The sequence below is a fragment of the Myotis brandtii genome, unplaced genomic scaffold (assembly GCF_000412655.1).
Source record: "Myotis brandtii unplaced genomic scaffold, ASM41265v1 scaffold32, whole genome shotgun sequence".
NCBI lineage: Eukaryota > Metazoa > Chordata > Mammalia > Chiroptera > Vespertilionidae > Myotis > Myotis brandtii.
Genome location: NW_005362269.1, coordinates 8538675 through 8553962, shown reverse-complemented (window position 1 = coordinate 8553962; position 15288 = coordinate 8538675). Strand labels below are relative to the sequence as shown.

Sequence of the window (15288 nt, the reverse complement as noted above, 5' to 3'; positions counted from 1 at the left end):
GAGAGAGAGAGAGAGAGAGAGAGAGAGAGTGTGTGTGTGTGTGTCACAGCAGTGAATAGCCTTGAACCTAATCATTTGTCTACTGATTTAGGGGGCACAAGGCAGGCAGGGCACCCAGCTTCCAGGCTTGGCTTTATGACGCTGACTGCCTCTGATTCTCTTTCAGATCATATTTTCTACAAATTCCAGCCTTCTGTGGTCGCTGCAGCCTGCGTTGGGGCTTCTAGAATTTGCCTTCAGCTCTCTCCCTACTGGACCAGAGACCTGCAGAGGATCTCAAACTACTCCCTGGAACATCTCAGCACCTGCATCGAAATCCTTCTGGTGTAAGTTCCCCTCCAGTCCTTCTGGGTTTCTGAAATGTTGAGGTTCCACCTGTCCTGAGGCCCAGTTCAGGCGATTTCCTGAAGTCTGAGGCTTATGGTGGGTCTCCCTGCTAGTGTCTCACGTAATGTGGGCCGTGGTGACTCCTGATAGAATTGGGGTTTGGGGAGTTGGTCCTTCTTATTTTGGTTAGCTTTGGGTTTGCAGCTTTAAGGTCAAGGAGTGAGGGAGAAGAGGGGTTGTGTGCATGTCTGGGCTCTTTGATCTGAGTACCAGTGTGTCAGTCAGCCTTATGGATGATCAAAATGCAGGGACTCTCATTATAAGTTGCTTTCTCAGATGTGGCCACAAAGCCAACCACAGCTAAGCCCAGAGTGGCTTAACGTAAGAGGCCACCACTTCCTTGCAAGGATCCCTGGGAATCTTGGGGAGAAAAACGTTCAGTGAGTCAGAGAAGATGCTTAAAGGCATCGTAGACCCAGCACCATGAAACTGACATCAGAGTGGAAGAGCTCAGTGGCGAGCGACCTCAGGAGGACAGATAGGACAGAAAGGTCCTACCTGGCTGCACCCAGTCCCTCTTGCACCTGACAGGAGGCAGCATCTCCTATGTGCACAGCCCCATTGAACCCGGGAGGGGCCAGGTCCCTAAAGAGTCACTTCTTGGTCTCCTCATGTGGGAAGCTTTGCCAGTAGCTGCCCTTGTCTTATTCCTCTGAAATGTTAGTTTCTCACGCCCCGGGCCTTGTTTTAAAACCTGTGCCTTCTATTTTATGTTTTTTTAGTTTGTTTTTTAAAATATTTTTTATTGATTTTTAGAGAGAGAGGAAGGGAGAGGGACCCAGAGAGAGAAACATCAATGCGAGAGCAGAACATCAATCGGCTGCCTCAGGCACGCCCCCTATTGGGGATTGAGCCCATAATCCGGGCATGTGCCCTGATTCGAATGGGACCGGTAACCTTGTGCACCCAACCAATCAAGCCACAGTGGCCAGGGCTGAAGCCAGAGAACGCGGTCTGGTCTGAGTGCTGTCAGGTGCTCTGGATTCTTAGCCGCCAGCCCTGCCCCTTCATGGCTGTCACACTGGGATGGCCCCCTTCTCAGACCTGCTGCAGCCCCTATTGGCTCCTTTCTTACATTCCCCTTCACAGATGGAGAAACTAAGGCCTCATGGGCAACTTGCTTGGGGTCTGCTAGCTCAGGAGTGACCTGGCTGGGACGGAGCTGCCGGGAGGGCCTTGAAGGCAGAGGCAGTGCTCATCTAAGCACCGGGAGCTCTGCCCTCTCGGTGGGCGCTGTGCCAGGCGTGTGCAGGGGGGAGTGGGAGCAGATGGGCCCTCCCTGTTGGAGGTCACACTCAGCACGGTGGGGGGCCAGGTAGTAACCCGGAAGTTATCACCTGGAGTGTTAACTGCGAGGAGGGGCAGTGCAGGGGCTACAGGTCAGCGAGGCTAGTTTTGAGGGGTCAGAAGAGGTTTTTATAAGACGTAGATCCACGCTGAGGTCTGGGGTTAGTCGGATGGTCACTGAGGCAAAGCTGGAGGCAGTGAGCACAGGCTGGGCAAGGTCCGGCGGGAACAGCACGCAGATCCCACTCAGCAAGGCAGGTAGAGGCGCTCAGGTGTCTGCCTTTAACCGCCGAGTCTCACCCAGGCCCTTCCCTTTCAGAGCCTATGACAACGTCCTCAAGGATGCCGTCACGGTCAAGAGCCAGGCCTTGGCCATGGTGCCCGGCACATCCCCAGCCCCAACCCAGATGCTGTTTCAGCCCCCTGCCTACCCCGCCCTCGGCCAGCCCACGCCTGTGGCCCTGGCACAGTTCCAGACGCCTGTGCAGGACCTGTGCTTAGCCTATCGGGACTCACTGCAGGCCCACTGTTCGGGGACCCTGCTCTCTGGGGGCACAAGTTCATCTCTCCACTCCCCATACCCCTCCCTCCAGCCTCTGGACGTGTGCCCCGTGCCCCTGCCCGTGTCCCTCAGCATGCAGATGGCCGTCGCAGCCGAGCCCAGGCACTGCCTCACCACCGCCTACAGAGGCAGCTACTTCAGCGGGAGCCACGTGTTCCCCACAGGCTGTTTCGACAGATAGGACCCTCTTGGGCTGCCCAGGGGGGACCTTGAAGACCCAGGCAGAGGAAGAAGACATTGATGAGGGGAGCTCAGTGGAGCCAGGCGACTGGGAGGCCATCCCCGCAGAGCCTCGTTGCCCTTCGTAAGGAAAACGGACCCAGAGCAAAACGGTCCGTGAGATACCTCACCCAAGAGCATTCCTCTGGAAAACGCCTTTCACACGTGCCTGGGGTGCAGGGGCGAGGCTCAGGGCCGTCCCCTGGAGCAGGGCCCAGAGAATGGAGAAACCCCCGGTAAGAGGCCGGGAGTCTGGGAGCTGGATGCAGACACCAGTCCACAGGCAGGTCCCGTGTTTAGCATCAGAGACTCCCTTATTCTTTGCCGATGGCAGCTACACCACTGAAGAAGAAGATGGGGCAGCCGGACATGTTCTTGGGACCCCGGTAGATGTCGGATCGGGTGCTTTTGTCTCCCTGGCTCCGTGCCGGGGCCTGTGTGTGTGTGTGTGTGTGTGTGTGTGTGTGAGATGCCCGAGTGTCTGCTTTCTGAGGCACGATACGCGGCTGTCTCACCTCCAATGTCGAACCTAAAACCTTATTCGCCCTTTTAGACATTTCACATGCTGCTGCTTCCTGAAGTGACCTAGCTTTCTGTTCAGTAAGAAGTCTTGTTTACATACTGTATCAGGGATTTTGTGATACTTGAACATTCCCTAGGAGAAAAACAATGCCGATTGCCGCACTGCCTGTCCCACGCCCGGGCTGTTCCTTTTACCCCCGGCTGGTGACTGACCCGAGGGTAGCGGCAGAGCTTCCTTTGCAAAAGCGTAGGGCTGGGGAGAGCCCCTTTCCCGTCTCTCGGTTCCAGAAGAGTCCGCACCTTGGACGCTGTGTTCTCCTGTAGAGCTTCAATAACCACCCAGAGGTAAAAGTTGAAAGGTAGACTAAGGTTTGAGCCAACATCCTCACCTCCCTCTACCTGCTTCGAGTGCGTGAGGTTAACCCAGCCTCGTCCTTGAGTGTGGCTAATCGTCCTTGAGTGTGGCTAATCGCAAAGGGTAATAATGTGGAATGTGTGCTTAACGCCAGCTGGATTTGGGGAGCGGGGGTGGGGGCGTGTAGGAAACCACCAGTGACAGGCAAAGGATCGGTTGGATCAGAAGCCCGTATTGGGGTGTCTGCCGCGAGGGGCTCTCAGGACCACTCTGATGGCCATGTGCAATATGTGTTTATTCCGACTCGTGGCTGGTACTCGTCGTGGTTGTGTGTGGTTTTTGTTGGACTGGGATCGGGGAACACTGTTCACCCAACAGAACTGGGAGGTGCAAAGAACCACGGAAGCATTTGTTTGTTTGTTTTTTAAGAAGAACCCAGGTCGGTTTTGTTGACTCGCTTGCCCGTCAGGTGGCTGCCGGGACGGCGGCTGCGGAGTCGGTCCGAAGGTGATGTTCCAAGCAGGACAAAGCCTCCGCGTGGAAGCGGGACGAGAAGAGACTGGACGTGGGTGTGGCGCTGCCACGTTGTCACACTCGCATAGGACACTGCACATTCATTTGTTTTTCTCCTTTTCCTTTGCCAACCTCCTATTTATGTGCGACTGGTTTGTATTCCAAGTTATTGTGTCTGTTTATTCTGCGGCTGGGGGCTTGTGAGGGGTCCCCGGAAAAAGGCGTCTTGCAATAAACACATCACCTGCTCTAGGTCTCCAAGTTCTCTTCCTCGTCCTCTTCTCTCAGCCAGCTGCGCCCCACTCCCTTCCACATCAGCCCCGAGGGTGTCTCGCTCATGCTGAGAGCTTGTGGGGGATGGGCCACGGCAGCACTGGCTCCTGTGGAGCTGGGCCTGGCCCTCTGGGGACTTGGGCAGCTGAAGTGAGTAAGGCTTGACACCCCGGCTCCACCGCTGAATCAGTCAGGGTTCTCCGGAGAAACAGAATCCTATACACTGAGTGGCCAGATTATTATGACCACCTGACGTTTGTAGGCAAATTAGCTATAATTTCGCACTGAAGTTGCTAGAGGCCCAGAGCATTATAAATAGGGAAGCAGGTTGTTTACAACAGTAGAAGTGATTTTTTTCTGAAGATATGGGTAAACAACGCGATTTAACAGCCTTTGAATGTGAGATTTATTTTAAAGAATTGGCTCAGCCTTGCAAATGCCTGGCTTAGGATCAATGTCAAGGTTGTACTTCCCCCGTCCTCCCTTTAACAGCCTTTGAACGTGGGATATATATATATATAGCAAGTGAGATTTATTTTAAGGAATTGGCTCAGCCTTGCAAATGCCCGGCTTAGGGTCGATGTCAAGGTTGTACTTCCCCCCTGTCCTCCTGGTTCCATGTCCATCTCTCCAAAGCCACCTGTTCTCACATCCGAATTCTCTTCTTTGTTTCAGGGATTCTCAGCAGGGCTCATTTTTGCTCCCTGGGGGACATGGGGCAATGTTGGGAGATATTTTTTTGGTTGTCACAATTGGAGAAGGGGCATGGCTGGCATTTAGCAAGTAGAGGCTGAGGATGCTGCTCAACATCTTACCACGCACAGGACAGCCCCCACAATAAAGAATTATCTGGCCCCAAAATGACAGTAGAGCCAAGGTTGAGAAACTTCAACTCCTATGTCACCTCCCAAAGAGGTCTCTTGTAATACCCCCCCAATCACTCTATCATTATCCCCTTTTATTTTCTTCACTGTAAAAGCTTCTGAAATGATCTTGTTAAAAATGTTTACTTGGTTGATGGTTGTGTCCTAAGCTATCTACCTCCAATAGAATAGAGTATCATTGCCTGGTGATGGTGGCACTAATCATAGCAACTGGCATTCTTTAATTTAAATTCTTTATTGTTTAAAGTATTACATGGATCTCCTTTTCCCCCCATACCATAGTAAAACAAAGACTTATATTTTTGATATTTATTTTATATATTTAAATGCCATTTAACAAAGAAAAATCAACCAAAAAAATGAGTTCATGTGTCACCTCTGACACGCGTGTCATAGGTTCGCCATCACTGATATAGAGTATCATTGTCTGGTGATGGCAGCACTAATCATAGCAGCTGGCATTTTTTAAATTTAAATTCTTTATTGTTTAAAGTATTACATGGGTCTCCTTTTCCCCCCATTGACCTCTCCCCAGCCGCTCTCCTCCCCCTCCCCAGCACATGCCCTTACCCTCTCACCCCCCGCTTTCCCCCATAGGTTGGGCAGCTGGCATTATTGAGCATTTATTGTGCTAGGGACTTTGCTGGCCTTTCCTATAATCATCCTAGTAACCCTAGAAGGCTGGAACTTTATTAGCTGTATTTTACAGGTCAGAAAGTGGGGCAAGGAGAGGTTATTTGCCTAAGGACAGCAGTGGTGAGGGAAGGAGCCATAATTCAAACCCAGGCAGTCTGGAGGTGCCCCGTGGTGCCTCAAGGGTTTTGAATGAGTGAAAGACTCCGTAGCAGTCCCACTCACCGGGTGGGAAGACATGACAGAATAATGGATATGGGTTCATAAAAGAGAAGGGTTGCCTGGTGTTCGTGCTCCTGGCTTACAGAGTGGCAGGCGTTCGCTCAGAGCGTGCTCACCAGCAGACAGAAATGCAGAAACATTGGTTCTTGCACATCTGCCACAGGCTGTGATCTACGCTCCATCGGTCTGCCCCCAATAGGCTGTGATCTGGGAAGGGTTCCCGAGCCCTGTCTATGAAGGGGACCGAGTACCTGAAAAAGAATCTTACCAGCCCCCATCACCACATTCTCTGTTCTGCAGGGAAGACCTTGTGACTTGAATTTCAGCAGAAAGGCCATAGCATTTGACAGGAGTCTTAAGTCCAAATGCCCACCAGGACCAGGCAGGCAACATAGTGAATCATAGTGGTGGGGAGTGTTGAAGCCAGTGTCCCTGTAGAGCAGGGGTGGGGAACGTGCAGCCCTCAGGCCATATAAGGCCCTCAAAATCATTTGGTCTGGCTCTGCCAAGGCATTAGGAGTGAGTTAATTAAATGCTTGACCAAATATAGCAGGCTAACTTTTAAGTTGATAATTTTGTATGGCCCACGAATTAAGTTATAAACCTAATGGCCCTTGGCAGAAAAAAAGTTTCCCCACCCCTAATCTAGAGGATATCCAAATGGCCCTTGTCAGAAAAAAGGTTCCCCACCCCTAATCTAGAGGATACGGCTTCTACTCAGCTGTGGACAATAGTACCTTTCAGGGATGTAAGCTTTGTGTTGCCAAACCCTCAGATTTCCAGGAAAACTGGAAGTCTGCACTTCCTAGGAAATCTAAATTTTTCATTTAATTTAAAACTTAAATTAAAAAAAAAACATTTTAACGCAATAGAAGACCAATATAATATGTTGTAGGTTAGAGTGGTTCTTGGCTAGAAGCTTGCAACATCTAGTACTATATGGACAAGAACATTGGGCCCGAGAAGGGGAAGGTCTGAGTTTGTCCACTCTTAGCTAGTTGAACTTGAGAAATAGCACCTCTCCACTCTAAGCCTCTGTCTCATTTGTCAGTCAGGAAGGTTATCAGCCTTCACTTCAGGTTTATGGTAAGAACGCATGGAATATATGGTATCATTATTCAACAGTGAGTTCTATGAGACATATTGTGAATAAATGGGCTCCTCCTTTTAGGGGCTCAGGTGAGCCTCTGAGCTTCATCTCCTTCCAACTCAGCTCTAGCTTTGAAGGAAGATGAACTCAAGTGGTCAGCCGTCTGCTGGGCCAGCTCTGCCCAAGTGCTTCAAGCCCCCGACCTTGCCAGAGACACAACAGGCAGGATATACAGGGAGTCAGGCCTTCTGCTACTCCATAGCTGTGTGGACGGGGGCAGGTCGTTTCCCTTTTCTAGGTCTCAGTTTTTCCATCTGCGAAATGGAAGGGTTGAAACTAGGACAGTCTCAAGGTCGTGCCTGGCTGAGGAGCAATTCACAATGATAGCTCCCTGGCCTTTGTACCTTAAAGAGCTTGATTTCAGCAGGTCTAGGGTAGGGCTTGGGCTATCCTTTTAACAGGAGATAGCACATGCACAGCCAGGTTTGCTCTAAAAGCTCTGACCCTCTTTGTGCCCATCCTCTCATAGAACCAACCAAGGAGGGCCCTTAATATCTGTTTACTGAGCACTTACTATGTTCTAGGCCCTATACATGACACTTCCCTCGTGCTCTCTTATTCCCCCTACTCTTATTTTGCCCTCACAACACCAGGAACTAGAGTTAACACCATTTTCCAGATGAGGATCCTGAGGTTCAGGGAGGCTCAAGGTCTCACCATGGGCAAGTGGTGGGAGTGGGTTTCACACTTAGATATGCCTGACAGGCGAGCCATATGGCCTTCAATGCCTTGTTACCCCAAAATAGCACATACACACCAGCACCAAGGCCCAATCACCTAGGATTTCACAGCTTGATCCCCTTTATAGACCCCTACCCCCAGTCCCCAAAATACACTTGCATCTTGGTGTCCATAGGCAGCAGGTGCGTGGTGGAGTGCCACCTAGTGGTGACCTATAAAAATGCTTTGGGCAGTTCCCTGTTCACTAGATGATCTTGTCAGGAGGAATGTGGTTGCCTTGGCAGAGTGGAAGAGGTGGCTCCCAAGGTCAGGGTGAAGGTCATAAAGAGCCTGGGTAAAGGGTACCCGAACTGAGTGGAGAGTCATTACAAAATCTTAAACAGCACAGCAAAATGATGAAGCTCCTCTAACATTGGAAGCCACTAGCATGGATGTTTACCCTTTATCCTTGCAAATCCTCTGTTTTCCAAGGGAAGGTCTGATTAGTCCACTTTACACATGGACAAGATAGGACTCTGAGCAACCCAGTGGCTTGCCCATGTGCCTCACAAGTAATGGAAGAGGCATTCCTAAACCTTTCATCACACCAGCTTGAGAATGATGGTGATAATGGAGATGATGGTGGTTGTGGTGGCAGCAGCTACTCTTTAGTGAGTTTGTAGCATGACCACTTTATTAGGTAAATACAGTTATTATCCCCATTTACAGGTGAGGAAATTGAGGCTCTAAGAAATGGATGAACTTACCCAAAGGTGACACAGCTTCTGGGTGCTAAAAGAGGGATTAGGGTTAGGGTTAGGGATTCGAACCCCAGCAATGCGACTCTAGCATCGAAGCTCTTAACCACCATCCCTTCTACTGGCTCTCTGCCAAGGTGTGAGCAAAATGGACACTTTACTCACCTCACATGAACTTACCCAAAGGTGACACAGCTTCTGGGTGCTAGAAGAGGGATTCAAACCCCAGCAATGCGACTCCAGCATCGAAGCTCTTAACCACCGTCCCTTCTACTGGCTCTCTGCCAAGATGTGAGCAAAATGGGCACTTTACTCACCTCATTCCATTTACCCTCGTGAGCTGGACCCAGAAACTAGCCTTCATCAGCCAGCGATCCCCAACTGCACATTACTCACAGAGACTCACTCTCTGCTGTGTGACCTCAGATGAATTTCTTTCCCTCTCTGAGCCTTGGTTGCCATATCTGTGAAGCAGAGTGTACACTAGGTGAGCTCTGAGGTCCTGCTATTCCATGAGTGTGTGAATCTGTAACAACACTGATTTAAGAATGTCTTCCCTGCCAATAATTTGAATTTGTTCTTGAATCAGTTTCCAAGGTAAAAACAATCTCTCCATTTTTAGCCCAATTATGGTTAACTCGCTGTTATTTAGAGACTTTATTATCCAAGGTCATTATGAGTAATTATTCAGTCTGGAGGGGAAACGTCCGCACTGCTAGTTTAATTTAATGCTTACCTGGTTCCGTTAATTAACAATAAGTCTTGGCAAAATGATGGAATTCATGGGGTCCTGGCGTGGTGGGTGGGTGGGGCAGGCTGAGTACTGTTCTTGGAAAGATAAACAAGCTTCAGGGCAGGAGGAGGGAGGAGGCGAGGGGTGACTGTCAGTGGGGTAGGCCGTGCCCTCTGTCCAGGCCGAGGTTGGCCCCCGAGATTACAGGCTGTAGACTACACGGGCTGCAAGGATGTTAGGTCAAGCAGCACTTACTAAGCACCTGATGTATGCACAGACCCTTATTTCATATGCCCCATATGTGAGACTTGTATATTCAAGGTAATTTAGATAATTCAACTCTTTCTTTTTTCTACTTAGGTTTTTTAAAATATATATATATTTTTTATTGTTTTCAGAGAGGAAGGGAAAGGGAGAGCGAGATAGAAATATCAATGATGAGAGAGACTCATCCATCGGCTGCCTCCTGCACGGCCCCTACTGGGGATCGAGCCATAACCCGGGCATGTGCCCTGACCCCGAATCCACCCGTGACCTCCTGGTTCATAGGTGGGTGCTCAACCACTGAGCCACGCCAGCTGGGCGGTAATTCAACTCTTATAGTTATTTAGTAAAACAGTTCCTTATCCGCAGTTTCCCTTCCCACAGTATTGGTTACCCCATGGTCCACCACCTCCAAAAATAGTCCATGAAAAACTCCAGAAACAAACAATTCTTGTTTTAAATTGCGGGCCATCCTGAGTAGCGGGCTGAGATCTCGCGAGGCCCACTGGCTCCGGCGAGAACGTGACTCAGCCCTTCTTCCCGCGCCGTCGCTGCAGCGCCCGCCCTTCACGCAGCCGCAGGAGCCGTCTTGGCTCTCAGGTCGTCTGTCTCGGGAGCAGAGACGGTACTTAGGTTCAGGTCCTCTTTATTTTACTTGTCATGGCCCCGAAGCTCAAGAATGGTGATGCTGGCAGTTTGGACTCGCCACCGAAGTTCCGTGTCGTCAGGAGGTCAGTCGCTGCCTAACGCTACGCCACAGCCTACGTCACTCACCGCATCGCGTGATGTCAGCGCGTGATGTCATGCGGCATCGTCACGAGAAGGTGAGTCCAGTCCACAAGGAGACATGTTGAGAGAGGGAGAGACACCACATTCGCATAACTTTTATTACAGTATATTGTTATAAGCGTCCTGTTTAATTATTATTAATCTCTTACTGTGCCTAATTTGTAAATTAAACTTTTTTTAGAAAACAATGTTATTCTATTATGTGTTTTAATCCTCACCCGGGGCTATTTTTCCATTGATCTTTAGGGAGAGTGGAAGAGAGGGAAAAACAGAGAGAAACATTGATGTGAGAGAAACGCATCGATTGGTTGCCTCCTGCACGAGCCCTGATGAGGGTCCGGGTTGGGGAGGAGCCTGCAACCGAGGTGCGTGCCCTTGACCGGAATCGAACCCGGGACCCTTGGGTCCGCAGGCCGACTCTCTATCCGGAATTGAACCTGGGACCCTTGGGTCCGCAGGCCGACGCTCTATCCACTGTGCCAAACCGGGTAGGGCCGTGGTGGGCAAACCACGGCTCGTGAGCCACATGCGGCTCTTTGGCCCCTTGAGTGTGACTCTTCCACAAAATACCACCTGCGGGCACGCACTACAGTGCAATTGAAACTTCGTGGCCCATGCGCAGAAGTCGGTATTTTGTGGAAGAGCCACACTCAAGGGGCCAAAGAGCCGCATGTAGCTCGCGAGCCGCGGTTTGCCGAGCCGCAGTTTGCCAACCACTGGCTAGCGCATAACTTAAACTTTACGTATGGGAATAAGCAGTACATCTAGGTTTGGTGCTGTGCAGTCTCAGGCATCCACGTCAGGGGTCTAGGCATAAGGTGGGGGACTGTCATTCTTCTCTCTTAAGGGTCTGGCAATAGGACTCATTGGGCAACTCCGCTCCGTGCTCCTGTAACTTGACGTCTCGCTCACCCTGCTCCCAAAGGGAGGTCCCAGCTCAGGGCTGTGAGCAGGCAAGAGAACCAAACTTGTAGTCAACATCAGTGTTTTTAAATAGTTTTCTTTATGGCAAATGACATTGGCTTTTCATGTGTGGAAGTGACATACAGTTTTCATTGTAGTACAAATAGGTGAATTGTTGTGCGGAAAAACACGGGGTTAAGAAGGGATCAAGGCGGTACCCAGATGTGGCGCCACTCCCAGGAGGTGGAAGAGCAGGAAAGGCCCTTCCGTGCCCTGGGTTAGGGATTATCTTGCCCGAGGCCAGCAGGCCTCCCTTTCCCACTCCCAGGGCCTGGCGAACGCAGTCACCAGGCAGTGACATCTGCTCAATCCAAATGCTGCCTCAGCACCCTCCCTGACTCCAGGCTTCAGGCACCCGCCAGGGGGTCGGAGTGACCCCCTGACCACCTTCCCCAGCCCACCACAGCCTCTCAGTGTCTCCCAGGCACCACTGCCCAAGCTGCTAGTCCAGACCATGACACCCCCGTCCCTTCCTGTCACTCTCATTGCCCCTTTGCCAACTCATGGGCCATCATTTTTCCTCAGTCTCTCACGGGTTCTTCTGGCCCCCCTTTGTACCAGTAGGTAAACTGAGGCCCAAAGGAAGTTAGCGGCAGAGCCAGGGATGTGTTGTGCAGCCTTGTAGCCGAGCAGCAGGGACCTTTCCTGGAAATGCCATTCCTCCCCCTCCCTGCCCCCCCCCCCTTCCCACACACACACACCAATTCTGATATGCTTGTCCTGTGGCCCATCTCAGAGTCAGTGTGTCACCCCTCCCAGGTGGATTATCTCCACCCACACAGTGGTGGGTAGCAGAGTGGTGTGTGGGGTCCACAGAAGGGTGCTTCTTGAGCACTGCCTTTGGCTTCTTGCAGGGGTCCTCAAACTACGGCCCGCGGGCCACATGCAAATACAAATATTGTATTTGTTCCCGTTTTGTTTTTTTACTTCAAAATAAGATATGTGCAGTGTGCATAGGAATTTGTTCATAGTTTTTTTTTTAACTATAGTCCGGCCCTCCAACGGTCTGAGGGACAGTGAACTGGCCCCGTTTAAAAAGTTTGACGACCCCTGCTCAGGAGTATCCAGTCCACACACAAGGCTCCCTCTGCCACGACACAGGTCCCACAGGGATCTCAGGGCCAAGGTCTGGCCTGTGTACCCATCCTCAAGGGTTTCCCACCCTCCCCCAGCCAGAAACTACCCCCAGGACTCCAGAAAACAAAGACAGAGAGGATCTGGAGTGAGCAGAATGTCCACTCTTGGACCAGCTTTATTGTAGGCTCTGGAGCCCCTCGGAGCCCTGCCTGCTTGCTCAGGCCAGCCTCTTGCTCACACGCTCATAGGTCACGCCTCCGATGGTGGAGATCTGAAAGAAAAAGCGGAACAGAGGGCATCAATGCAGGGATCCCAGGGTGACCATGGGGCACAGCTGACAGAAGACCAGCCTCCAGTCCCAGCTCGGAGTAGAAATGACTCAGTTGCACCACTTCTCTGGGCCTGTTTTTCAAGTTGTTACACGAATCACTGTGCAGACTCAGTGTAGCAGAAGTGCTAAGCAGATGACTCTGCAGGATAACTTTCCACTTGTTTGTTCATTTCAGTTCACCAGGCCAGTCACTTCCCTTGCATCACCCCACTGAGACCTCCCAGCAGCACTGTGAGGTTGCCCCCATTGTTCAGATGAGAAAAAAAGTTTAGAGAACCTCTAAGGTCAAGAGGCCACACACAACCTCTGCACCATTTGGTATGTGTGGGGCACCCGTGCTTGGTGATGGGCAGGTGTGGCCCCTGCCCTCAGGAAGCATAAGGTTTTGTGGAAGAGGCGGGCAAGAGGATACTGTTCAGTGAAGGCCCCTGTGTGCAGTGCCAGGGCTCAAGGCCACGGAGACACGCTGTCATAAGATGTGCATGTCAGCAGCTGTTCTAATGTTCTTCACAGGAAAGCAGCAAGCTTTCCTCTTAACTTCACCTCCATTTCTCTCCCCTGGGGAACATTGAGGAGCCCCAGTTTTGGGGGGTGGGGGCTAGAAATGGAAGTGAGATGAAGGGCATCCCAGGAGAGCATTTCAACCTGTGTTTACAGAGCACCGAGTACAGGAGGGGTCAGTTCCCCCAGGTGTGTGTGTTGGCCCTGCCAGGATTAAAAAAAAACAAACGTTTCATTAGTTGTCAACATTTAATCTGGAGATTTCACAAAGAAGTGCACATTTCCAGCCTCTCTCGAAAAATCAGAAGATCTAGCTGGAGCAGAGTGTTGGTCCTGGCAGGGTTCTCCTGGACTTGCCCTTCATTGACACTCGAGGAAGGTCCCATGGGCTTCCAGGCGTGGGCCTCTGAGGTCGCTGAGTGTGAGCACCGGAGTCACAAATCCTGGCTTCATCATAAAAGCTATGTGCCTTCATAAAAGCTATGTGCCCGCCAGCTAATCATTTAGCCTCCCCAGGCCTCAGTCTCCTCACCTGTAAATGGGGATAAAAATCCCTACCTTCCAGGGTTATTGTGAAGATCAAATGAGAGCACAAGGCCTGGCACACAGGAAGTTCTTATAAAGCCAGCTGCTCAGAGGCCCGCCTCTCAGGGGCCATGGCCGGGGGCAGAAAAACACTCCAGTCCCCCTAGGACCCAGCAGGACTCTCACCTCCACCAGCTTGCCACCCACGATCTCCGAGGTCTGGTGATAGTTGGGGAAATCCACCACCACCTTCCCGCCTTCCATCTGCACAGTGGCCTGGAAAGGAAGCATAACACTGAGTGTGAGTGGGCAGAGGCCCCCAAATGCAGGCCAGACCCTCAGGGGTGAAGGTCCTCTCTGCAACCCCAGCAATCCTCTCTGGGAATTCATTTACTTTACATAAACCAAAGATACAGATCACTTGCACAACTCACTCAACCTTGCTGTGCCTCAGTTGTGCATCACTAACATGAGCTAGTAACTATACCTACTTCATAGAGCTATTGTGAGGAGCAAGTGATTTAAGATGACACATGTAAAGTGTTTGGAACAGTGCCAGGCACTGTTAGTTGTGATCATCATTATGAGGATGATGTTGTCCAAGGGTGTTGCTTGCAGATTGTGACTGTAAACAACCTAAATATCCAACCTAGGTTACCCACTGGTAAATAACCTAAATATCTAGTGATGAGGGAGTGTTAAATAAATGACAGCATTTCCCTACCATAGGATACCGTGCAGCCATTAAAAAGAATAAAACAAATTGATATGTACTACTGACAGAGAAAGACATCGTGAGAGATTGTTAAATTTTTAGAAGAGCCAAGTGGCAGAATAGGAATATGATGACTACTTATTCTTCACATGGCAGCTTGAAGAGCAAAGTACTCATGGGCATGGTTGGGGGGCTCCGGAGGGGACCCAGAATGGGTAGAGGACCTGAGGGACCAGTCTGGGCAGGATGGGAGCAGCCAGCCAGCCACCTTTCACTTCTTTGTTACCTAAGAGTACAGTTTCATACCCAGGTGAGTCTGATTCTAGGCTAGGGTCTACTTCAACTCTAGGCTACCCGGAGGCAGCATAAAACGTAGTTATGCTTCCTGGAGCCAGACTGCCTGGGTGTGAAGGCCTGTCCCTGCTGTGTGATCAGGCAAGCTGTTTAATCCCAGGGCTCAGACCAACATCCCCATCGCTAATAATTGTGGCGACCTCATAGGATTAACTGCATTAATGTGTGAAGTATTCAGCAAGTGTCTGGCATACAGTAAGCTCAGTAAATGTTAACAAATTCTATTATCATCATATTATTTATTATTGACAGTAGCATTGCTGGTAAAACCAAGGAGTGTGTCAACTGCCAAGGAACTCAAGCTCTTACTGCTGGAGACTAGACTAGAGAAAGACACCTCAAGTTGGGGAGCAGCCCCACGGTACATATTTGAGACCCAGAAGTTAGCTGGAAGCCTGAGGAAAAAGGGAGGAGTGGCCAGTGGCTTCTCACCTTGAACTTCTTGCCTCCCATGGTCTCCATGTCGCACTCCTTGCCAATGGTGAACTTGTTGGTCATGGAGTGGCCCCCGGGGTAGTGCTGGGACCAGGTGAAGTTCTGCCCATCCTGCTGGACCTCCGTGACAATCTTGAAATTACGGCCCTTTTCAATTGCATCGCTGGGGAGCCCTG

General features: G+C 50.7%; 2 protein-coding genes across 2 annotated transcripts in view; one reads left to right on the top strand and one right to left on the bottom strand.

Moving 5' to 3' along the window:
• CCNJL (cyclin J-like) overlaps positions 1-4093 on the top strand; it is a 49717-nt gene extending 45624 nt beyond the window's left edge. Inside the window, exon 6 of the mRNA XM_005870560.2 lies at positions 1994-4093. Coding sequence (XP_005870622.1) covers positions 1994-2417 — 424 coding nt within the window. The 3' untranslated portion in view covers positions 2418-4093. The remainder of the gene's footprint in view (positions 1-1993) is intronic.
• An 8321-nt stretch (positions 4094-12414) lies between these two features.
• Positions 12415-15288, bottom strand: part of FABP6 (fatty acid binding protein 6, ileal) — a 4452-nt gene continuing 1578 nt past the window's right edge. Inside the window, exons 2-4 of the mRNA XM_005870559.2 lie at positions 15110-15285; positions 13795-13884; positions 12415-12522 (exon numbers count right to left, since the gene is read on the bottom strand). Coding sequence (XP_005870621.1) covers positions 12469-12522; positions 13795-13884; positions 15110-15285 — 320 coding nt within the window. The 3' untranslated portion in view covers positions 12415-12468. The remainder of the gene's footprint in view (positions 12523-13794; positions 13885-15109; positions 15286-15288) is intronic.